We start from the raw sequence: 25,257 nt of genomic DNA on the forward strand, positions 1-25,257 counted from the left end.
TCTTAGGAATCTGCAGAGGTCAACCGTGGATAGTCTAAGGGTAAAATGTTGGGGGTTAGGGGATGATACTACGGAGTCCGGTAATGAGTTCCACGCTTCAACAACCCGATTACTAAAGTCATATTTTTTACAGTCAAGTTTGGAGCGGTTAATGTTAAGCTTGGATCTGTTGTTTGTTAGAGAGCAGATTATTAGTTTCTAGGTGAAGAGTAATTGATTGGTTTATAATTGATTCCATAACTTTATGGTGGACTTTCCAAAAAAGCCAAACTGTATTGGAATAAAGTAGAAAGATGGATAAGGGAAATGACTCTCCAGGAAATTAGGAAAACCCCAGAATTTTTCTTACTAGGCATTACAAAACACAAATATAAAAAAGATATATATTACTTAATAACCCATATTTTAGTAGCTTCCAGGATTGTTTTTGCCCAAAGATTGGAAAGAAGCAGAAGTCCCAAAAGAAGAGGAAGTAATCAGAAAAATTATAAAATGCACAGAGCTGGACATGATAACGAGGCGGTTGAACAACCAAGAAGAGTCAGAATTTTATAAAATCTGGGATAGGGTCTATACCTGTTTGAACAAAAGAAATTCTCAATGAATTTAAAAACATTTAAATTTATCACTTTGAAATGTGTATAAATAGGGATACGTAAATAGATGTTTTTATTCCTCTGAAATGATCTAGTCAACAAAAGTTTTCCCTTATTGTATTATGGAGACTTCTATTCTGAGCGGAGCGACTGTAGCTCCTGTTTGTGTTATGCGCTTTGTCTGGTTTTTCTATGTATGTATGTGATGTTTTGTTCTTTTTGAAAATAATAAAAAATATTTCTTTTAAAAAAGGAAGTGGTCAGCTGAAGTGAGGGTCTTTCAGTGGCCCAGCTGATAACACTATCAGGGAGGCCCTGGAAAAAGGCAACACACACAATGTGCAAGGCGGACGCAACGCTGTGTTGCTGAGCAACTGCGGTCAGCACCATCCCTGGTGGCAACAGGAACCCAGCTGTGATATAACCCAAGTGAAGCACATTGCACGAAGGCTTCTCTCCAGAAGCGCTGGTCTTCAGTCATGGGTAAATAAATGGTTCCTCTTGGAAAGGGAGAAAGAGAGAGAAAAAGAGAAACAGAGACAAGGAAAAATAGAAAGAAAAAGGAAGAAAGGGGGAAAGAGAAAGAAAAGAGAGAGAAGGAAAGAAGGAAGGAATGGAAAGGAGGATGGGAAGGTAGGTAGGAAGGAAGGAAGGAAGGAAGGAAGGAAGGAAGGAGAAAAATGTATGACCCCAATTGATCCCAAAATTTGGTTGCTAAGTAAGAGTTTTGTTAAGTGAGTTTCACCACATTTTACAAGTCGGCAATGCCCACTCGGTGCCCTGACCAGCAAGCCACACCCTCCTGAAGCCACGCCCACCTCACCTCCAAGCCATGCCCACCTCACCTCCAAGCCATGCCCACAGAACCGGTAGGGAAAAGGTTTAGATTTAATCACTGGAATGCAGGGCTTAAAATTATGAATTAGATGGTCCGCGGGATTTCAAATCATGACCTTGGTGGTCCCTGCAGTCCAAAAGGTTGGGGACCCCTGCATAGTCTATGTTCAGGCAAAATTGACATGGCAGTGATATGAACTGATTGCTCTATACAAGCGAATTGATGTCTATCTTAGCCAATTATGAAGCATTCTGTTTAAAAAGATCCTTCTTCTCAAAATACTTTCATTTTCAATGGTCAAATATTGATAGGAAACATTGTAACTGCTGTGCAACCTATTGATCTTTTAAGGCAGATTTCTTGTCATTTTCAAGATAGCAAACTTTGACTTTACAAACTGCTGCAGGGCGTGAAAAGAACAGTTAAAGGAAAAGTTAACACCACAAAAGAATTGCCCCGCCTTCCTTTCACTGCCTGCAGGATTTGATAGAAGTCTTGAAAGAGCCCATTCTCTAACAATCTCTCCTTGTTCCAAGAATTTCCTCTGCAGGCTTCAGGCTCCGAACTCAACAGCCCCCTCTTCCCCTCCTCCAAAGCCCTTTCCCACTGCTTGGCTTTTCCTATCTGAAAGGGAACTAAGGTACGGCAGAAGTCCTAATCATTGCAAGTGGCAGAAGATTCCAAAGACCCCAAGGAGGAGCAAACAATGTGGCTTACTAAATTGTGTACGTTAGACATCAATTGTGACTTTCTGACAGTATTCAATTCAATTCAATTCAATTTATTAGATTTGTATGCCGCCCCTCTCCGAAGACTCGGGGCGGCTCACAACAACGATAAAAACAATATTATAATGGCACAAATCTAATATTAAAAATAACTAAAAACCCTATCATAATTAAAAAAATTAGTCGGCAATCGCCTGCAACCAATCTCCTGCCAAGGACTCCATGGCCTCCTTCCCTCCACGTCGCCTTTAAAGCCCGAAGTGGCTCAGGGCCAGACTGTTTGCAGGACCGCCTCCTCCCTCTGTGTGGCCAGTCGGGGCCACAGAATTGGCCTTCTCTGGGTCCCATCCGCCAAACAATGTCAGTTGCCGGGAACTCGGGGAAGAGCCTTCTATGTGGTGGCTCCGACCCTTTGGAATCAACTGCCACCAGAGATCCGCATGATCTCCACCCTGCCGTGGACCTGGAATTAGGCTGATGTTGTTTTTTATGTTATTACTGAATTTTATTATTAGATTTTTAACTGTTTCTATTATTGTTGTTTTTATTCCAATTGTTAGCCGCTCAGAGTCCATTTGAAGTGACATATAAATACAATAAATAAATAAATTACATATAGCACACATCCACACGCAAGAAGACTCAAGCTGCATGTGCAGAGCACTGGTAGTGGTAGTTAAGAGGAATCCACCCCGATTCTCACCCTACTACAGGGGAAGGTTACTGCAAAATCCCCATTTCCTCCTGATCAACTGGGGCTCGGGAAGTCAGAAAATAAATGGGGGCAAGACCAGTCAAAGGTGGTAGTTACCGGTTCTTCTAACTCAAAATTTCTGCTACCAGTTCACTGAACTACTCGAAATTCCCGCTACTGGTTCTCCAGAACTGGTTAAAACCTGCCGAAACTCACCTCTGTGATACTTGATAGGAAGCTTAAAAAGTTATGTACATACAAATAGACTAAAACTGCAAGATTTAAACTACAGAAATTGAGATGACCACTAGATGGCAGCAAAGAGAGCTAGAAACATCCAATTCTGGTTTAGAGCAGTGTTTCCCAACTTTGGCAACTTGGAGGAGATATTTGGACTTCAACTCCCAGAATTCCCCAGCCAGCGAATGCTGGCTGGGGAATTCTGGGAGTTGAAGTCCAAATATCTCCAAGTTGCCAAGGTTGGGAAACACTGCTTTAGAGATCAGAGTTTTGCAAGTGGCATCCACTAGTACTAATCTAGACTAGAGGAATTGCTCTGGTTTCAATGGAAAAATTAATACGATCCCTTTGTACTGTTCAACAGCATGAGGCAGTTGTCTTGGGTATCTAAGGTTACAGCAGCAGAGGATGTTTCTCATTTTAATTTAATAGGATACTGCTACTTTTGTTAAATCTCAATTATGGTTGTAACTGGAAGACTAACTGTAAATTAAATTACATAAACAAAAAAAGTCCACTTCATTTAGCACATTTTGTTTAACTAAATAAAAAAAATTATTTCTGGTGGAATGAAATTGGTGGATTTCAGAAAGCATGTAAAATGCAGTCACTGAGAAAAGAACTAAAAATCACTCAAACTGAGCAAGTCTATATCAGAAAAAATGATCTTACAAGCCAGAGGTCTCAAACTTGGCAACTTTAAGATTTATGGACTTCAACTCCCAGAAGTTATGTGGGCTGGAGAATTCTGGGAATTGAAGTCCACAAGTCTTAAAGTTTCCAAGTTTATCCCACGCCATTGTCAATGTTTTAACTCAGGGGTCTGCAACCTTAAACTCAAAGAGTCATTTGGATACATTTCCCATTGGAAAAAAAAAACACTGGGAGCCACAAAACCTGGATGGGCATGGCCAACTTGACGTCACTCACTCACTCCCACGCAGTCACATGACCCCTCTAGCCACGTCTACCTAGCTGGTCATTAGGGCAGACAACTGGTTGTTAAAACACCAGGAGCCACAAAACCCTTTTACCCCCTTCCCTCCCTCCCTCTCTCTCCCCCATCCCTCCCTCTCTCCCCACTCTCTGTATCTCTCTCTGTGCGTATCTCTCTCCCCCTCTCTCTGTAACTCTCTCTCCCCCCCATCTCCCCATCTCTGTGTGTGTGTGTCTCTCTCTGTACATATATGTCTCTACCCCCCTCTCTGATTCTGATATGATACGTTAAGTAAGCCATGAGAAAGTGTCGCAGTGCCTTATGCAGCATAGTGAACATTAGTGTGCTTTGTATTGGGGGAGATGGTGTCCCCTTGTCCTCCTGGAACCCATTACAACATGGCACTATAATGTGACTCACTCACCCCTAGCAACTGGATGCGGCTTGCAGATCCAATTTAATTTAATTTATTAGTCTTGTATGCTGCCCCTATCCGGAGACTCGGGGGGGGGGGGGGACGACAGCTCACAACAAAATAGTGATGACAGTGTAACAAATCTAATATTAAAAACATTCTAAAACCAACATTGGAACCATACAACACAATCATACTATGCATAAACTGAATAAGCCTGGGGGATACTCTTTCTCCCTAGGCCAGTGTTTCCCAACTTTGGCAACTTGAAGATATTTGGACTTCAACTCCCAGAATTCCCCAGCCAGCAGATGCTGGCTGGGGAATTCTGGGAGTTGAAGTCCAAATATCTTCAAGTTGCCAAGGTTGGGAAACACTGCCCTAGGCCTTTACAATTTTATGCATGGTATGTCTGTATGTATGTTTGGTTTTTTATATTAATGGGTTTTTAATCGTTTTTATTATTGGATTATTATTGTACACTGTGTTATTATTGCTGTTAGCTGCCCTGAGTCTCCGGAGAGGGGCGGCATACAAATCCAATCAATCAATCAATCAATCAATCAATAAATCAATAAATAAATCAATAAATACTGGGTCTTTAGTAACTTACAAAAGGCAAGGAGGGTGGGGGCGGTTCTAATCTCTGGGGGGAGTTGATTCCAGAGGGCTGGGGCCACCACAAAGAAGGCTCTTCCCCTGGGGCCCGCCAGATGACATTGTTTAGTCAACAGGACCCGGAGAAGGCCAACTCTGTGGGACCTTGTCGGTCGCTGGGATTCATGCGGCAGAAGACAGTCCCAAAGGTATTCTGGTCCGATGCCATGTAGGGCTTTATAGGTCATTACCAACACTTTGAATTGTGACCAAGCCCAAAGTGGTGGGAGGTGAGGGCTGCCTTGAGCCAAATGTGGCCTGAAGGCAAATATAGGGCTGCTTTGCTCCTGCACTAAGGTTCTGGCCATTGCCTTGCCATGTCCCCTCTCTTCGGTCGAGCAAGCTGCCTTGAGCACAAATGTTGCATGAAGGCATTTACAGACTCCGACTCCTCCCACTTCTTTTCCTCTCGCGACCCCCTTGCGGGCTGTGGTGAGGCTGAGAGGGTGCTTACGGGTGGGGAAGACCCTCCTCAAGCGAGCAGCCACGCTTGGTGAAAGCACAGAAAAGGCACACATAGGATGAGTGGGCACTCGCTTGAGGAGGGTCTCCCCATTTGTCTACACCTTCCTGGCCCCACCACAGCTGGCCAGAGGATCGCAAGAGAAGGAAGAGGAAATGGAGGAAGAGGGTCGCTCTGGCCAGGTTTCTGAGGGACAGAGAGATACACACACACACATACACACACACCTTTAATTGAAAAACGGTGAAAGTTCCCCATGCACATTTTAAAACTGCAGGTGGGTGCTGTGGGCCCGTCCCCCTTTCTGCCATCCCTTCTTTCCAGATTCCAGAGGCCAGTGTCAGTCGTGGCTCGGCTGGGCCAGTGTCTTGGGGTGGAGAGTTAGGTCCCACAGAGTTCGCCTTCTCTGGGTCCCGTCGATGAAACAAATGTTGTCTGGCGGGACCCAGGGGAAGAGCCTTCTCCGTGGTGGCCCCAACCCTCTGGAATCAACTCCCCCCAGAGATTAGGACTGCCCCCACCCTCCTTGCCTTTCACAAACTCCTCAAAACTCACCTCTGTCGTCAGGCATGGGGAAATTGATTCCCCTGGGCCGCTTCTGCTTTATGTATGGTCTGTATCAGATGTATGATTATTTTTATATTAAGGGTTCTAAATTGTTTTTAAGTATTGGATTTGTATTGTTCTTGTTCTGAGCCGCTCCGAGTCCTCGGAGAGGGGCGGCATACAAATCTAATCAATAAATCAATAAATCAATAAATCAATAAATCAATAAATCAATAAATCAATAAATCAATAAATCAATAAATCAATAAATCAATACATCAATACATCAACAAATCAACAAATCAACAAATCAACAAATCAACAAATCAACACATCAATACATCAATACATCAATACATCAATAAATCAATAAATCAATACATCAATACATCAATACATCAATACATCAATACATCAATACATCAACAAATCAACAAATCAATACATCAATAAATCAACAAATCAATAAATCAATCAATAAATCAATAAATCAACCAAGGTGACCAAGGTACACCCAGCACCAACAAGGGCTGGAAGATGCTCCCACAAGAATGAGACACAGGAGAATAAGTCCCAGTCACTTCTCCACCTCCTGCCATTGTCCTTACCTGGGCAAGGAGTGAGTGGGAGGGTGAAGGGCAGGCCAGTCAGTGATGGGATCCCCTGACAGGGAGCCACAGAGCCGCAGAGCTGGAACTCAGCCTCCAAAAGAAACTCATGGTATTCAGCTGAATATACATAGAATAAACTATTTTTATTTGCTGATGACATTACTGTATTTGGTTTATTTCTAAATCTTATTTCTAAAGTTTAGGTACACTCAAACTATGGAAATGAGACACTTAGAAACCTATGAAATGATGTTTTTGTAAACGTATTTATATTGTATGTCTTTTCTTTTCCTTTTTTCTTTGTTGTTATTGTTTGTGTGTCTATATTAGTTTTAAATTTTAAACTTTAATAAAAACTATTTTAAAAAAATAGGAACCTATAAAATGTAATGATTGTCAATTAAAAAAAGATTCAACACTTTTTATCATGCTTAATTGACTTTTATGGGGAAACTGAACTTTTAGAAATTGGTAAGAAGGCAGTGATAAGAAAACACTGGAAGTAAGCAAGTATAATCTCTTTTGACCAATTGATAAATGATAAATATGAATTTTTAACAGATGCCATATTAAGAGATAGATACCAGATGTAACCCAATTGTAATATTTACACTACAATTGTTAATAACATTGTTTGGACCAGCTGCATTTCAGGTTCCAAGATCCTAGAATTAACTGGTTAAATACTTTAAAACTAAAAAAATACATCAGTTTTACAGTTTTTGTTATTAATAAATCAATCTGATATACAGATGCTAAGAAATGAGTGAAATAAAATAAGAGTTTCCTATACAGTATTGTTTCCTATATTGCCTAAACAGTAGGAGAATGTTTTCTACAGCAAGTAGATCTCAGATTACAATTTATATCACAAATAATAATTAGAATTTATGTTTATATAGAAAATAATTTTGTTACATGGAATTTGACAACTGGACAATGTGCTTTGTGCTCTTCCTTTGTGTAAAAATTGATACAACAACATTAGGAAGATAAATATATACCCTGGTTCACTCAATTGACTGAAGAACTAATTACACTTGCCAAGTAGGAATGTATTGCACACAGACCTAGATTTTGTATGGACAAATAAAATCAAAGATGGAACTCATTTATACAAAATACAGTAGGTCAAAAATGCATAATGGTAGTTAAATAAATGCATTAGAAATTTGTGTATTTGTATAATATTGTTTATGTAATTGTAACCTTATATTTCCCTGTAGCATTTAAGTTAAAATTACATATACAGTATTATACAAATACACAAATTTCTAATGCATTTATTTAATTGCTACAGGGAAATATACTTTGGGGTTTTTTGGTTGTACATTTCCATTTTATGTAATTTCTGTGTATATTTTTTGTGTTTAGATTATAACTATTTTTGTGTTTTGTCTATCAGTTTTTTAAAAAAACAATAAAATAAAATAATAAATAAAATACCAAACCCATGTAGTAATTCAACTGTTGCATTGGTATTTACAGTGAGCATCAATATTTGCAGTGACTCTCTGCAAATTGTGCTCTAGTGCAATGTTTCCCAACCTTGGCCACTTGAAGATATTTGGACCTCAACTCCCAGAATTCCCCAGCCAGCATTCGCTGGCTGGGGAATTCTGGGAGTTGAAGTCCAAATATCCTCAAGTGGCCAAGGTTGGGAAACACTGCTCTAGTGTACATATATCCCTCTGTCTCAGCCAAGAATGGAAGAAGTCATGGAGTTTGCAATGTGTAATGACACACGTTTTGTTATCACTCCACGCAGACTCTTATGAGATGTTGTTATCCAGAGGTTGAACAGACCCCTCTCCAGTAATGCTGCTGCACCCTCCTGTTTATTTCACAGGGCATGGCAGAAGAGTTCTTGTGATTTTTTTTCCAGACTTACTTCCTTTATAACTTTCTCCCTTTACCTACTTGCTAAACTTTCTCCCTTTACCTATTTGCAGAAACCCTGTTGCATATTCTGCTGACTAGTCATCAAGCACATTTCAAACAGGTATGGTGGCTGCTCTTAAAAAAGCATTATATTCCTATAGAGGCATTCAATCCAAGTAAGGTATGCAAGTGCATGGAACAGTTCGGAGGTAACTTTTTAACAGCCTAGCGAAAGAGAAGGGCGCTTGCCTGAGGCCAAACAGCACCATGAAGCCTGTAAGTGGGCCTCTCTGATGTTTTGATTATACTTTCTGGAGCAACTTCACTTCCAAAAAGGAGGGGGCATTGGGGGAAAGGTCCTCCTGCCATTCATCCCATGCCACATCTGAGGAAATCATTATACTCCAGAAACATAATCTCAGTTGACCGTTGAGTGGAAAGCAGGAAATAAATATTTTGTTTCATTTTTATTGTTAAAGTACATAGCACCTGTTTCCCAGAAAGAGAATTCAAGTTTAATTCACAGTGCAATGAAACTTACTGTAAACATAAACAACACATGTAGTCATTCTACAATTTCCACAGGGCCATAGTTTTGTTGAATAACTCATGTAAGAGCTTAATTGGTAGTTTACAAACAATGGCTAGCTTCACATAATGTGATAAATAACTACTTTTTGCTTAAACATATATGTTCCCTTTTCGATGCATTTGATTAATATAGTGTTTTTGCTTTATATTGCAGTCCTGTCTTATAGTCTTCGATAATTTAATATTTTTTATTACACATAAGGTTACAAAGTGATTTTTTTTAAAAAAATGATTAGGGCAATTTTAATTCATGATTCTGAATAGTAAGATAAAAAAATCATTAGGTAAAATTAGTAAAAACTAAACGTAAAAAAACCAATTTATTCTCTTTATAGAAACACACATACACCCCCCCTAAGTACATGTACACAAGCAAGTACTGTACAACTTTTGCCTTATAGATTTATTTACCAAAGCTGTTTTTGTATTTGGTGGAAATAGGTGAGAAAATAGTATTTCTCTCAGCCCATCAGGGGGATTTCTTTTAGCCCTTTATGAGGAAAAACTGTGATGCAAAGATATCTATGCTTTTTTATTATCAATGTTAAAAACTTTACAATTAATCTTTCAATCTAATATTTCTGATTAATCGGTCTCTCAAATAGCTTCTTTTCCCCTATCAATTCAAGATTTATAATCTTCCAACTCATTCAAGATTATTTTATTTATTTTATTTATTTATTTAGTCCAATACACAATGAGGGTTTTAGTGGGTATATATCTATATACACATAGTAAAATAATACAAGATTAAATCAAATTTAGAAGCACTTTTCAAAAACATAACCTAAATTTTGGTGCTACTATTGGTCTTTGTTGCTGTATAAAGTTTTATAGTGTTAATTTATTGATCATGTTTTCTCCGATTTTTAATGGATACATTAGAATACGTGAGCTACTAATACATTAGTAGCGTGGGTTCCATAAAGTAACACATTTCTGTGTTAATGTAAGATTTGCATTCGTATATCAGCCAAATATCTACAACTAAAAAAATAAAAAATCCGAAGCAAAAAATAAAATTTCAATTTCAGCAGTACGGAATCAAAGCAGGGGGAAAAAAAACTTTTCTTCTGCTGTACTTTCCATAGCCATTCGCAGCTCCCGAGAGAACTGGAATCTTTCTCGTGCCCGCGCTCGGCGCGTTCCTGACATTTAGCGTTGGCGGAGGGGAAAAAAAAACACCAACCCACAGAGGTGGTGACTTTTTTTTTTTTTAAGGAAGTGAAAGGAGTCGAAAAGTTAGGAAGCAAAGAAGTGTGGAGGGAAGCTGGTGGAAATATTTTTGAAGATTGCTGTGGGGAATAACTCCGCTTCTTAGGTCCAGAACAACATTATGCGCCGGGGGTTGCAATGATAAAACAATGGGCCACATTTTTTGTCCCTGCTGGTTCGGCATGGGGCTTCTCTTGGTTTCTGTCTGGCCAAGCGGTTCGACTACCGAAGGTAGGTCGTTTGTGAATGCTTACACACTATGTGCGATTCGAATCGTGGGAGAGGGAGCGAAGGAAAAGAAAAGGGGGAAAGAGGGAAAGTAGAATTGCACAACAGGCGCAATTTTGCGTGCCAATTTATTTCTCCATTTACGCCTCCTACAACTTTATTGTAACAACGTGTCAATAAACCGCGTGGAACTCCCCAAATACTCTCGTGTAGGGGTCAGCCCTGAGGAAAGGAAGGGCGAGGCGAGTGGGAGAGAGAGAGAGAGAGAGAGAGGGAGAATAAACGCAACTTCGGTTGTTAAACTCGGTGGATCGGGAGTGGGGGAGCAGGTTTTGCAGATGGGATCTGAGAAGTTTTAATGGAAAACTCTTTCTTTCCTCAAGGTTTCGCCCCGATTTTAGTTTAACAAAGCAAATAAGGAGAATCCGCCGGATTACTAGTTATTCGGGAGGTCGTTTTCCTCTTTTTTGGGGGGTGGGGGTGGGGGGGTCCGGTCTACCGTCAATCTAGTATAGGAGATTGTCTTTACAGCCCCGCCCTTCGAGAAAGGAGTTGTTGTTGTTGTTCTGGTTGGCTGTTTTGTTGCAATCCGTAGCACTGATTCTCAGCCTGCAGCCGGGGACTCTGGTTGAATTACTCATGAGTTAAATTAGGGGTTATCTGGATTGCTATACAAAAAGCGTATGTGTGAATAAGAGAGAATGTTTCTACCTTGTAAGGAAGGGAGATAAAGGGCTGAAGTTCTCAATGGACGGTGGCGGAAGAGGGTTTCTGCGAAGTTTTTGCATGTATCCATAGACATGTAGTCTTTAAATCTCCCTGGAGCCCCATTTATTTTGGGGGGGTTTTCAAAACGAAAAAAACCGAAGTACCAATCTAAAATCATTTTACTGTCAAGAAACAATCAGGGGGCAGTAGTTTTAATCGAATGTGAAGTTTGTCTGGATCTGACCTAGATTTATAATGATATCCTAGGCGACTGAAAAGTAAGCCAAATTGAGTTTTGTGGATTTCATTTTTATCAAGCCTTCTAAAAACAGGAGCTATCTTGAAGTGTTGGATTGTAGTTGCCATAATTTCCAGACAGGGTAAACTTGATGATTGGGACTTGTGGAATAGGAAATTATTATTATTGGATGATATCAGATTACAGAAAAGAAAACTATAGATTTTAGCATTGTTCAGTGCTCCTGGTCATAATCCCAGCAGATATTGTCCATCAGAAATAGAGACGACCTGCCATCTATCTTTTAATTGCCCATAATTACATATTGAGCATTTTGCTATTTTTTGAAAAGTTACTTTTTAGTGTACCTTTTGTGGATGTTTCACTCCCATCTTTAAATGCTGTTCTGTCCAACTCTTTTGACCTCAGGTTGTTTACATACACCCAGTATTCTCTCAGTGCCGTTCTTGATCTTGCTGCTCCAAAGAAGTTGAATGTGTTATAGATGATTTAAGAACAATTGTTCAGTTGAATCTGGTTAATAATAACAAATAACAGACACAAGAACAGTTTTTCCCGAACGCCATCACTCTACTAAACAAATAATTCCCTCAACACTGTCAGACTTTTTACTAAATCTGCACTTCTACTAGTTTTTCTCATCATTCCTATCATCCTTTCCCTCCCACTTAGGACTGTATGACTGTAACTTGTTGCTTGTATCCTAAGATTTTTATTAATATTGATTGTTTCTTCATTGCTTATTTAACTACTATGACAATCATTAAGTGTTGTACCACACGATTCTTGACAAATGTATCTTTTTCTTTTATGTACGTTGAGAGCATGTGCACCAAGACAAATTCCTTGTGTGTCCAATCACACTTGGCCAATAAAATTCTATTCTATTCTATTCTATTCTATTCTATAATAACAAATAATTTATGATATGCTGGTTTTGCTGCATATCTTATCTGAATGGGCTCTGTTAAGGAAATGTCATGAAAATATTATTGGGTTCCTTGAATTTAAAGGAATGAAATTTAGGGATTAATAAGTGGTGTCTCATGGGTCTTAAGCTATATAGGTGCAGAAGAACCAGGTATTTCTTATCCATCTCCTCATCTCTTTCCCCAAAATGTAATGGGTTTATGTAATCATAGGAGGTTGATAGGAATGATAGACCAAGATATCTGGAAGATACCAAAGTGAAAAACAGTCTGTACTGCTGGTATTTTTCAGTCTGGTGTTTCTCCTAGCCCTGTTTATTGTGCTGAGCGGCTTCATGAAAAGATTGTCTTCTTTCTGTGGGCTTCCTTCTGGGGAAATCAGGTCTATGATGGAGAAATTTTACCTGGTAAATTTCCAAAGGTCATAAAAGAAAGAGAATATCATTAAATCACAGAAATAGAAGCAGAGGTGACGTTCTTTTCATAAGAAAGGTGGATTTATAACTCACACTGCATTTCACAATCTCAATTTAATGTCTCAATAAATATAATTATGTCGCAAAGCTTTTGCCTTTTAAAGTAAATACTGTACAGTATACACTTTCTTCTAATCCATTTCAGTAGTTGTCTCTGGAAAACTGATACATAGATGTGTGAGACTGGACAATGATTTTTTAAAAACTGGTTGGTTTTTCTTAATTTAGGCATTAAATGGAGCACACAGTACTATTTTTTACTTGCCTTTCTGGTAAATTAAATCATTTTTTTCTATCCCACACCCCAAGTTTAAATGTTTACTATTTAAACTTTAGAAAGAAAGATAAGCTTTTTATGTGAGCTAACTTGAGTTGATAATGATGGTGTTTGAGTCAAGAGACGCCGAATTTGATGGTGTCTTCTGGAATGTTGCAAAACATTTGATGTGGCAATAAAAATAATGCTAATAGCAGGCTATAAATTATGCAGAGAAGGTTATTTTATTACTTTCTTTTGTGGCACTAGTGTTTCCTTGTTCTGTATTTTTTTTGATTTAAAGCAGCATTTACACTGCATTGTTTGCGTTAGTATTTTAACTTGTGGCACTCCAAAGTTGGGCACAGTTAGATGGCTTATTAAAGGGTGTCCACCAGTCCTTGAGTTCAAAGTAATACTGGCACAAATTTTGCTGATTCAGTTGTCAAGTTCTACGCAGTCAAAATAACAAGGCTGGTGAGTGATGTTGCTCTTATTGATTTAATGAAGGATGGAGTAAAGAAAGCGATTGGTAGAATCTCTCGGCTTCACTTCTCCTCCTGCCAAGCACTGTAGACTGGCAGGGAACCAACCACAAATCACCTTCTGTAAGGTGTGGTACGGCAGGATTGGACAAGTGTAGATATGTGCTTGGAAAGTCATGTTTAGCCACCTGTCAGATTGCCTGGAGAAATGTTAGGAAACGTCAGGCAGACTATCAGGCTACCTTTGAACAAGGGTCTAGCATTTTTCTGAAAGAACCCTAAACCTGAGCCAAGCCTATTATTATTATTATTATTTATTAAATTTGTATGCCGCCCCTCTCCGTAGACTCGTAGCCTGGCCCTCCTCACAGGTGAAAAATAGAAGTGCAGGAGAAACCAGACATGAACAATAGATAAAAAGGCCGGTGAGATAGGTGGGAAATAGTAGTGCTAGCAGCTTTCTATCTACAGGCCCATAAACGAACTATGAAGCTAAAATGGAGAAGACAAATTGGTGCCATTCCTGCATTCCACCACTACCACCAAGTAATAAAAACAATTACTACTGATAATACAGCCATGCAGAGGCATTGCATACAGCCTTTGAATAGCTGTTTTAGTTACTATTTTTGTTACCTAGAGAAACAGCAGAAGGTGTACAATACACCCAATTTATTTATCTATCTATCTATCTATCTATCTATCTATCTATCTATCTATCTATCTATCTATCTATCTATCTATCTATTAGATTTGCATGCTGCCCCTCTCCTAAGACTCGGAGCGGCTCACAACAACAAACAGTACAAATCCAATACTTAAAAACAATTTAAAACCCTTAATATAAAAACAATCATACATCTCATACAGACCATACATAAAGCAGAAATGGCCCAGGGGAATCAATTTCCCCATGCCTGACGACAGAGGTGGGTTTTGAGGAGTTCGCGAAAGGCAAGGAGGGTGGGGGCAGTCCTAATCTCCGGGGGGAGTTGATTCCAGAGGGTCGGGGCCGCCACAGAAAAGGCTCTTCCCCTGGGTCCCGCCAGACGACATTGTTTCATCGACGGGACCCGGAGAAGGCCAACTCTGTGGGACCTAACTGGTCACTGGGATTCATGCGGCAGAAGGCAGTCCCAGAGGTATTCTGGTCCGATGCCATGAAGGGCTTTATAGGTCATAACCAACACTTTGAATTGGGACCGGAAACTGATCGGCAACCAATGGTGATAGACTGGCAACAAAGCATGTTGTTTGAATCCACCCTTATAAATAAAGGTGCGTAACATAAGAGCAATACTCTTTCAAGAAAGTGAAAATTCTTCCCCCCCCCCCAAATGCAGGCATGTCCTCTTACAAAAGATGCTGAATTTGTATTTATTAAGGACCTGATATTATGAATGGTAGATGTCTCCGCAGATACCAGTTGTCTTGTCCTTGACATAGCTTGAAATTTATTTGTTTATTTATTTATTATTTAGATTTGTATGCCGCCCCTCTCCGAAGACTCGGGGTGGCTCACAACAAGATAGAACAAATCATAAATAATCAGAAAACTTTAAAATTTATACAAGATTTAAAAGAACCCCATATATTAACAGACGCACACACAAACATACCATGCATAAATTAAACATGCCCGGGGGAGGTGTTTCAATTCCCCCATGCCTGACGGCAGAGGTGGGTTTTAAGGAGTTTACGGAAGGCAGGGAGAGTAGGGGCAGTTCTAATCTCTGGGGGGAGTTGGTTCCAGAGAGTCGGTGCCGCCACAGAGAAGGCTCTTCCCCTGGGGCTCGCCAACCGACATTGTTTAGTGAAATGGCCATTGAGGGCAGATCGCAGCAACTGGAATGGAAGGTTTTCAGTAATAACCTCAGTGGCCAATAGCAGCTGGGCAGGAATCACTTTTGAGAGCATCAGCAACAAAGGAGATCCATTGGTTGAGATCCAAAGAAAGAGGTCCTGGGGCCTTCTGATTGCTGTTCTTCCTCATTCCAGATATATGACAGTGATTTATAGCTAGGAATTTAAGACATTACTTCATATTCAGGCTGGTCTTGCCTTTCTACAAGTTTGAGCATCTGGAAATTTGGGAGTGTACATGTCTGTAAGATTGGGGTGAACCAACCCTGCCCTTAGGCGGGATTTGCACATTGTATTAAGTCAGAATTTATTTAACCGTGGTTTAATTTAATATATCATAACCTGGTTTATATTTATCAGTTTCAAGTAAGGCTTCAGCAAGAGATCTCAGTAAGAAAACGTAATTCAAATGCCATATTTATATCCAGACAACTCTGGTTCTCTGGGTATATTACTTTATTTATTTTATTTATTTATTTATTAGATTTGTATGCCGCCCCTCTCCGTAGACTCAGGGCGGCTCACAGCATACAATGAAACAATTCATAACAAATCTAATACATTTTTAAAAACTTTTTAAAAACCCATTATTAAAACAGACATACACACAAACATACTTTGCAGTTTGTTGGTTAAAAAAATATGGAATCTGGTAGCATTTTAATATTACTGAAAGGCATGGACTTCCTGGAGTTGTTGCCACTATCACATTTTTTTGTACAATGTCTACAATCACATAAAAGTTTGTTGTAAAGATGACTGCTGTAATATATTTCACAATCCCTACTGGTGAAATAACATTTTTAAAGGTTAAAAAAAAATCAAATAACAAAATATTCTACAAGGTTTTAAATTCTGCATAGTTCTCCATCAAGCAAACCAAAAGCCTTACTTAAATAGCAATAGCAATAGCATTTAGACTTATACAATGCTTCATAGTGCTTTAGAGCCCTCTCTTAAGTGGTTTACAGCAGTTTTTCCCAACCTTGGCAACTTGAAGCAATCTGGACTTCAACTGCCAGAATTCCCCAGCCAGCATTCGCTGTCTGGAGAATTCTGGGAGTTGAAGTCCAAATAGCTTCAAGTTGCCAAGGTTAGGAAACACTGGTTTACAGAGAGTAAGCATATTGCCCCCAGCAACCTGGATCCTCATTTTACCGACCTGGGAAGGATGGAAGGCTGAGTCAACCTTGAGCCTACTGTGATTCGGTCTGCCAAACTGCTAGCAGCCGATTATCAGCATAAGTAGCTTGCAATGCTGCGCTCTAATCACTGCACCTTGGTTATATGCACCATACTTGGCCTATGGAATCAGGTAAACTAGTTTTAAGTGGCAGTCTCTCCTTGTGGTTTCTTCTGTATCCGTGATGGCGAATTAAAGGCCCTGGTTCCCGAGGGCCGGGGCCGCCACAGAGAAGCTCTTCCCTTGGGTCCCGCCAAATGACATTGTTTAGTTGACGGGACTCGGAGAAGGCCCACTCTGTGGGACCTAACTGTTCGCTGGGATTCGTGTGGCAGAAAGCGGTCCCTTTTCTACCTCCGTTTGGTAAAAGAGGCTTTCCCCTCTCCCACTGCTGTTTTGGGATGTGAGGCCAAAACAGGGTGGGGGTTGCATGTCCATGTGTGGTGGGTAACATACGCATGTGCAGGGGGCGGGACGTGTGGAAGGTACACACGCACAAACCTCCGGCACCTGAGGTAAAAAAGGTTCACCATCACTGCCGGCAACAAATCCAGACTAAATTTGAGAATTATTTCAAACCATTTCATTTGGAGGAAGCAATTATAATAAAATGTCTCTGCTTCTTTTGAAAAAAATAGCAAACTGGTTCTACTTTTCTCTCAAGTCTACAAGCAACCTCTGAACTTCTTGAATAGGCCCAACGCAATACATCTGTATTACAATTCACATCACTTTCAAACACAAGATGTTGATCATATCTTTTCTAGATTAACCGTGAAGCTCTATATGCTGCGACCAAATGAAATTCCGAATATGAGTTTTGTTCTGCAGTCAAGGAGTATCAAAAGATACAGTGGTACCTTTACTTACAAACTTAATTCATTCCGTGACCAGGTTCTTAAATAGAAAGGTTTGTAAGAAGAAGCAATTTTTTCCCATAGGAATCAATGTAAAAGCAAATAATGCGTGCGATTGGAGAAACCACGGGGAAGGTGGAGGCCCTGTTTCCTCCAGGAGATTCCTAGAGAGGCCCCACAGAGCCTTCTCCCCACCTTTTCTGGCCTGTTTCCTCTCAGGAGATTCCTAGAGAGGCCCCACGGAGGCTTCTCCCTGCCTTTTCCGACCCTGTTTCCTCCTGGGAGATTCCTAGAGAGGCCCCACGCAGGCTTCTCCCCACCTTTTCTGGCCCTGTTTCCTCCCGGGAGATTCCTAGAGAGGCCCCATGGAGGCTTTCCCTGCCTTTTCCGGTTACAGTTTCAAGGCTCGGGTTTGTAAGTAGAAAATGGTTCTTGAGAAGAGGCAAAAAAATCTTGAACATCTGGTTCTTATCTAGCAAAGTTCGTAAGTAGAGGCGTTCTTAGGTAGAGGTACCATTGTACTTAGATTGTTGCTTAAAAGAAATTAAATGGAAAAATAGTGATCTGAGACAACAATTTGGGAAGATGCTCCTTTGGCACTCAGATACATAGTGTGCAGTCTCTATTGGCTTAACTTGTCACTAAGGTGACCTTCAGGTTTTCCTCAGAAGATTCCTTTGCTTTCCACTTATACTTCCACTACAGAGTTTCTATTAAATATTAAACCAAAATGGTTTTTCAGACTAGGAGAAAAAGCCTACTTTCACAATACAACTCTTGACCTCACTCCCCCATGACATTTCTCAGTTTATTTTAAAGGACACTAAGTGGCTCTGGCGACTTGGGATTTTTTCTGCTACAAGGTCCCCAAAAGTGGAAATGGGGAAACAGGAACCAATACATTCCACACCGTATTATGGCGGGACCCAGGGTCAGAGCCTTCTCTGTGGCGGCCCCGGCCCTCTGGAACCAAATCCCCTCCAGAGATTAGAATGGCCCCCACCCTTCTTGCCTTTTGTAAGCTTCTTAAAACCCAGCTCTGTCGTCAGGCATGGGGGAACTGAGATATTCTTTCCCCCTAGGCTTCTACAATTTATGTATGGTATGTTTGTATGTATGATTGGTTTTAAAATAAGGGTTTTTAGCTGTTTTAGTATTAGATTGACGCATGTTGTTTTTACCACTGTTGTTAGCCGCCCTGAGTCTACGGAGAGGGGCGGCATACAAATCCAATAAATAAATAAATAAATAATAAATAAACCTGGAACCGGCTTCTTTTGATTTCCTGCTCCTATATATGTTTTCATAAAAATGACGCACTTGGGAGAAAATCTTTATATACATATGCTATTTCTTTTCTGCAGAACAGGGGTGGGGCAGGTGTGAGGAATGGCTGTGATTTCATCTCATTTTAATAGAATATAGTTTTGTTGGCCAAGTGTGATTGGACACAGAAGGAATTCATCTTGGTGCACATGCTCTCTCTGTACATTAAAAAAAAAAAAGATAAATTCGTCAAGAATCATTAGGTACAACACTTAATGATAGTCCGGGTAGATTTAAGCAATCAAATCATATTAGGAACCAGTCAATATAGATTGTAAGGATACAAGCAGCAAAGTTATAGTCATAGAGTCATTTGTGGGAGGAGAGGGGTGATGGGAATGATGAGAAAGATTAATAGTAGTCCAGTCTTAGGAAATAGTTTGACAGTGTTGAGGGAATTATTTGTTTAGCGGAGTGATGGTGTTTGGGGGAGGGGAAAACTATTCTTGTTCTGGTTGTTTTGGTATAGCGTTGTTTTGAGGGTAGGAATTGAAACAGCTTGTGTCCAGGATGTAGATATTTTCACAGCCCTCTTTTTGACTTGGGCAGTATTACCGTAAATATAAAGCCATTTCAAGCCACTTTTATGCTTACTAATTGTTATACAGCAGTTCTCATGAATTTCTTGTCTCCAGACGAAAATGCATCGACATTTGGAAGAGATTTGCAGCCACAGAAATGAATTTAGGAAATGTATGCACTCTGAAGTTGCACATTGAATGTCCCTGATTATACATAGCTAACGTGCAGTGGTATTGCAGATTACTGTATCAAAATTTGCCCTGACCTATAAGTATATTGACAAAATAGAATGGGTCCAAAGACGGGCTACAAGAATGGTGGAAGGTCTTAAGCATAAAACGTATCAGGAAAGACTTCATGAACTCAATCTGTGTAGTCTGGAGGACAAAAGGGAAAGGGGGACATGATCGAAACATTTAAATATGTTAAAGGGTTAAATAAGGTTCAGGAGGGAAGTGTTTTTAATAGGAAAGTGAACACAAGAACAAGGGGACACAATCTGAAGTTAGTTGGGGGAAAGATCAAAAGCAACGTGAGAAAATATTATTTCACTGAAAGAGTAGTAGATCCTTGGAACAAACTTCCAGCAGACGTGGTTGTTAAATCCACAGTAACTGAATTTAAACATGCCTGGGATAAACATATATCCATTGTAAGATAAAATACAGGAAATAGTATAAGGGCAGACTAGATGGACCATGAGGTCTTTTTCTGCCGTCAGTCTTCTATGTTTCTAACTGCTTGCCTGATTATAGTGGTGAATAAATTTTTTTCCAAGCCATTCGTTTGGTGGCTGTATTATAGAACTCTTGTAATTTAAATAGCCAATCTCTCTTTCTCCCCCATCCCCTGACTCCTGCTACCCCCAATTTAGAGGATTACTTCTGGAAGAGAAATCAAGGTGTTTCTGTTAATGCAATGGTATTATAGTCTTCTGACCTTCTCCCGGTAGGGTTATGTTTGAGAGTGGGAACATCAGGCAGTCCAAGTGGCGCTTGGAGTGTCACTCAGATTTACAAGACCTGTAGATTCCTGCAAGTAGTTTGAAACACAAGAACAGTTCCTGAAAGAGGAAAGGATTGTTATTTCAGAACCTAGCAACAGTTTGTTAATAAGTCACAGCTGCTCCTAGTAGGTAATAATGATCACTTTTATCTAGCACTTTTTGAATATTTGAAGTGCTTCTTGATGTTATTTTGGGAAGATTTAAAACAAGGATTGGAACGAGTACCGGCACCCATATTTAGGGTTACAAAATCTGAACTTTGGAAAGTACACTTTTGTGTGCCACGCCACTGAAGGATTGATATATCTTCTGGACTCCACTGGATGCATTATTTATTTATTTGTTTGCTTGTTTGTTTGTTTGTTTATTTATTTATTTATTTTGTCCAATACACAATGAGAGTTTTAGTGGGTATATATATATGTATGTATGTATGTATGTATGTATGTATGTATGTACGTACGTCACATGTTTTTTTGCTGAATTTGAAAACCAAGGGAGACTAGGATAGATCTATTTCGGCCTTATTTGCCTCATCAGCTAGCCATACCCACTGGGACTTGAACCTGCAACCTTTGCCTTGTAAGGCAGAGAATTATCCTCTAGGCTACAGTATCCAATCCCTTCAGCTCTGCACCAGGGAAGGTATTACATATTTTTGTGTCGAATCACCCTGGTGTATTGAAGGAACATCACAGCTCCTTATTTGCCTCTCGGCAAATATATATATGATATTCTTGGTATACATACACACGCACACATAGTAAAATACTATGAAGGTTATAGAGGAGATACTCATAGTAAAATATATCTAAGAAAGAATAGAAGAACAGATATAGGGATAGAAGAAAGGTATAGGAGATATAGGAGAGCAATAGGACAGGGGATGGAAGGCACTCTAGTGCACTTGTACTCGCCCCTTACTGACCTCTTAGGAATCTGTATAGGTCAAACGTAGATAATCTAAGGGTAAAGTGTTGGGGATTTGGGGATGACACTATGGAATTCCACGCTTCGACAACTCAGTTACTGAAGTCATATATTTTACAGTCAACTTTGGAGCGGTTAATATTAAGTTTAAATCTGTTGTGTGCTCTTGTGTTGTTGTGATTGAAGCTGAAGTAGTCACCGACAGGCAGGACATTGCAGTGTTTTTCAACTTTAACATGTGTGGACGTCAACTCCCAGAAGTCTCCAAGCGGCCTTGCTAACTGGGGAATTCTGAGAGTTGAAGTTCACACATCTTAAAATTCCAGAGATTGGAAAACACTGCTCTAGAGCAGGGGTGTCAAATTTGTGGCATCACATCACATGATGCTTCATGACTTTTCCCCCTTTGTTAAACGGGTGTGGGGGTGTCATCATGGCCAGCGTGTTACAACACCCAGCCTGTGGGCCGCAAGCTTGATACTGGTCCTCTTCAGGGATGAATCCAAACAACATTTTCTGTGGAAACTCCTGTGGATCAGTAGGGATGCTAGATGGGAATAATGATTGGTTCAGTTTAGACGAGATTAATAGTAGCAAATTGACATTTGAAAGTTAGAAACATAGAAACAGAAGATTGACGCCAGAAAAAGACCTCATAGTCCATCTATTATTATTATTATTATTATTATTATTATTATTATTATTATTATTATTATTAATTAGACTTGTATGCCGCCCCTCTCTGAAGACCTGGGGTGACTCACAAAATTTAGTCTGCCCTTATACTATTTCCTGTGTTTTATCTTAGGATGGATATATGTTTATCCCAGGCATGTTTAAATTCAGTCACTGTAGATTTACCAACCACGTCTGCTGCAGACTATACAGATTGAGTTCATTAAGTCTTTCCTGATAAGTTTTATGCTTAAGACCTTCCACCATTTTTGTAGCTCGTCTTTGGACCCGTTCAATTTTATCAATATTTTTTTGTAGGTGAGGTCTCCAGAACTGAACACAGTATTCCAAATGGAGTCTCACTAGCACTCTGTACAGCGGGATCACAATCTCCCTCTTCCTGCTTGTTAGACCTCTAGCTATGCAGCCAAGTATTCTACTTGCTTTCCCTACCACCTGACCGCACTGTTCACCCATTTTGAGACTGTCAGAAATCACTGTCTTTCTCTTATGAAGTTTTTGCTAACACAGAACTGCCAATACAGTATAAAGTTTCAGCTTTCCAATGCTTTGTACTCTCTATAGGATTATATAATGAGCACATGGTTTTGAATCTGCTATCTATGAAGTGCCATAACAAATTCTTACAAAAAAATCCTAATCTATATAGGAATATAAATGATTCTTTGAACAGTATCATATAGGATGATTTATTTTGAGCACTTGTTTAACTATGGGAACTTACAGGAACTTTAGAGTCAAGATCATGTATGGACTTAACATTTAGTATCTTAGAAATAACAACAGAACTGAACTCAGTAACTGTTGGAGTTGTTGAATATGTTTTCTTCCGGCATTGTTTCTTTCTGTATAATTAAACAAGAGTTCAGAATGTTAATGCCCACATGTACTTTGAAAAGGAGCAATGTTTCTTGAGTGGATACGTAATCTCTCCATTTGTAATTTATATGGATAGATGAAACCTGCAGCTCGTCAGACTTCCCAATCAATATTAGAAATATGAAAAGCATGAAAAACATGTTTTTATCATGAATGAAGGAATGGATAGTGAAAAACAAAAAAAATATGAATACTGTACATATTAAATACAACATTTTAAAAAAAAATAATATTCTGATTATTGAACTAGTTCTTCAGTTGTCCTGTTGGACCTTATGGATAACCAATTAGAAAAATATTATGGAGGATTGATTTTTTATATGGTAAATGCAGCAAGACTGCTATATAAACAACACTGAAGAAATACTGAAATATCCACAATGGAGGTCAATAGATTGTGAAGATGGTAGAATATAGACATGTGGAAACTGACCCGTTTGGTTAAAGATGAAACAAATATTTTTATAAATGTGGTTAGAAGCCTTTGATTAACTTTTTGCTGAAAAAGAGAAAAAAAATGAAATGGTGATTTTTGAATTTCCCAATTAACATTAGAAATTAATATGAAAAGAATTGAACCAGGATAGAGGAGAATCATGAGGAGGGATAATAATTTGATCTGTAACTATTATAAAGAAGATAGTTTTTAAATTGTTTTTTATCTTTTTCTTTATTTATATTGTTACACTCTTTTTCTTTAACTTTTCTTTATATATGTTCTCATGTTTATCTTTTTGTTCATGTAAATAAATTTTCAATTAAAAATACATATAAAAATTGATGAATGTTCAATGGAAAGATTCTTTATAAATTAATAGGTGGAATAATATTTCCCACCCCCCCAAAACTACATGAAAACCCATTTCTTGGGAGTCCGTGTTTCAGACAGAAGGTAAGTTTTAGTTCTGTAATATTATAAATAATATCATTCTCACGTTATGTTAAATCATTTTGTGGTTTAGTGCTTGTAAAGTGTGTGTGTATGTATGTGTGTATGTACAAATGAAACCGGAAAAATTAGAATATCATGCAAATGTTTTTTGAGTTTCTCTATAGACACACACACACACACACACACACACACATGCACATATATATTACAAACACATGTATACACACAAACATATATAAATATGAATCCAACCATTTGCTTCCAAAAATTATTTTATCCACCCTATTACTAACAAAAAGCTCTGTGTTATATTAATACAATCTCCTTAGAGAGTTTTCAACTGTCTACCATTAGCATCACTTATTGTATCTAATTATCTTTGCTGAAAATATACAATTATTTACAGATTATAGGGTGGATTTTCCTTCCTTCCTTCCTTCCTTCCTTCCTTCCTTCCTTCCTTCCTTCCTTCTTTCTTTCTTTCTTTTTTCTTTCTTTCTACACAAAACAAAAATCAGCTATGTTGACAATGTGGGTTTGGACTTTTCAAAATTTACTTTGAGGAATATTTGTTAATGACCTGCTTATAAACCGAGATTTGAGTCTTTAGTTTGCTTTATTTGTTGTATTTTATTTTAATTAAGGTCCAACCAACTTTAAAACAATCTTTGGAAATATAGATATTAAAATTATGAATACTTATTCAAGTAATATGAATACTTATTTCTTAATCATATGCTAATGACATGGGATGAGAACAATGTAAGTTACCTTGTCTTTGTTACAAGTTAAGAATTCTGGTGATAAAAAGGATGAAAGGAAGAGGGGTGGAAATATGTACCTCTTTTAAACACAGTCAAATCCTCAACCTCATAGAGCTGGTTTTTTTGTGCTCTTTGAATTTGGAATGAGTTGACACACTGCAATTTTTAATTCAAATGGGATAGGAGGAGGATCATTAAGAACAGGCTTGGAAATTTAAAATGGGGAGTTACGCACTTTTGCTATTGTCTCAAGTCTCAAATGGAAAGAATCTCTCAGCAGAAAGATGCTTTGCCAATGTCACCTGGCTTGCACTGGCTCTATTCATGTAGCTGATTCAAGAGCCATCTCTTTAAGAAGGACTTGGAGAGAAATTATCAAATAAGTACTAATGGTAAAAGAATATGTAGAATATCACTGCTTATTTGCCAATGGCCATTTATCTACCCTTAGCACTTGATACCATTTCAAACAATGTAATAGGTATGAGCGAAATGCTTTGAATACAAAACACCCTACTTTGAATTTGAAACAGGTTGTTTTGACCTTTCAAAAGTATTCCAGTAAGAGCAGGTCCATTGTTTTGAA

The 25,257-nt window shown here is 38.9% G+C and overlaps 1 protein-coding gene across 1 annotated transcript in view; it reads left to right on the forward strand.

Moving 5' to 3' along the window:
- The first annotated feature begins 10,402 nt into the window (after positions 1 to 10,402).
- The window catches only part of ERBB2 (erb-b2 receptor tyrosine kinase 2), an 86,616-nt gene continuing 71,761 nt past the window's right edge, over positions 10,403 to 25,257 (forward strand). The window contains exon 1 of the mRNA XM_070730035.1: positions 10,403 to 10,643. Coding sequence (XP_070586136.1) covers positions 10,562 to 10,643 — 82 coding nt within the window. The 5' untranslated portion in view covers positions 10,403 to 10,561. The remainder of the gene's footprint in view (positions 10,644 to 25,257) is intronic.

Source organism: Erythrolamprus reginae, chromosome Z (assembly GCF_031021105.1).
Source record: "Erythrolamprus reginae isolate rEryReg1 chromosome Z, rEryReg1.hap1, whole genome shotgun sequence".
Lineage (NCBI taxonomy): Eukaryota > Metazoa > Chordata > Lepidosauria > Squamata > Dipsadidae > Erythrolamprus > Erythrolamprus reginae.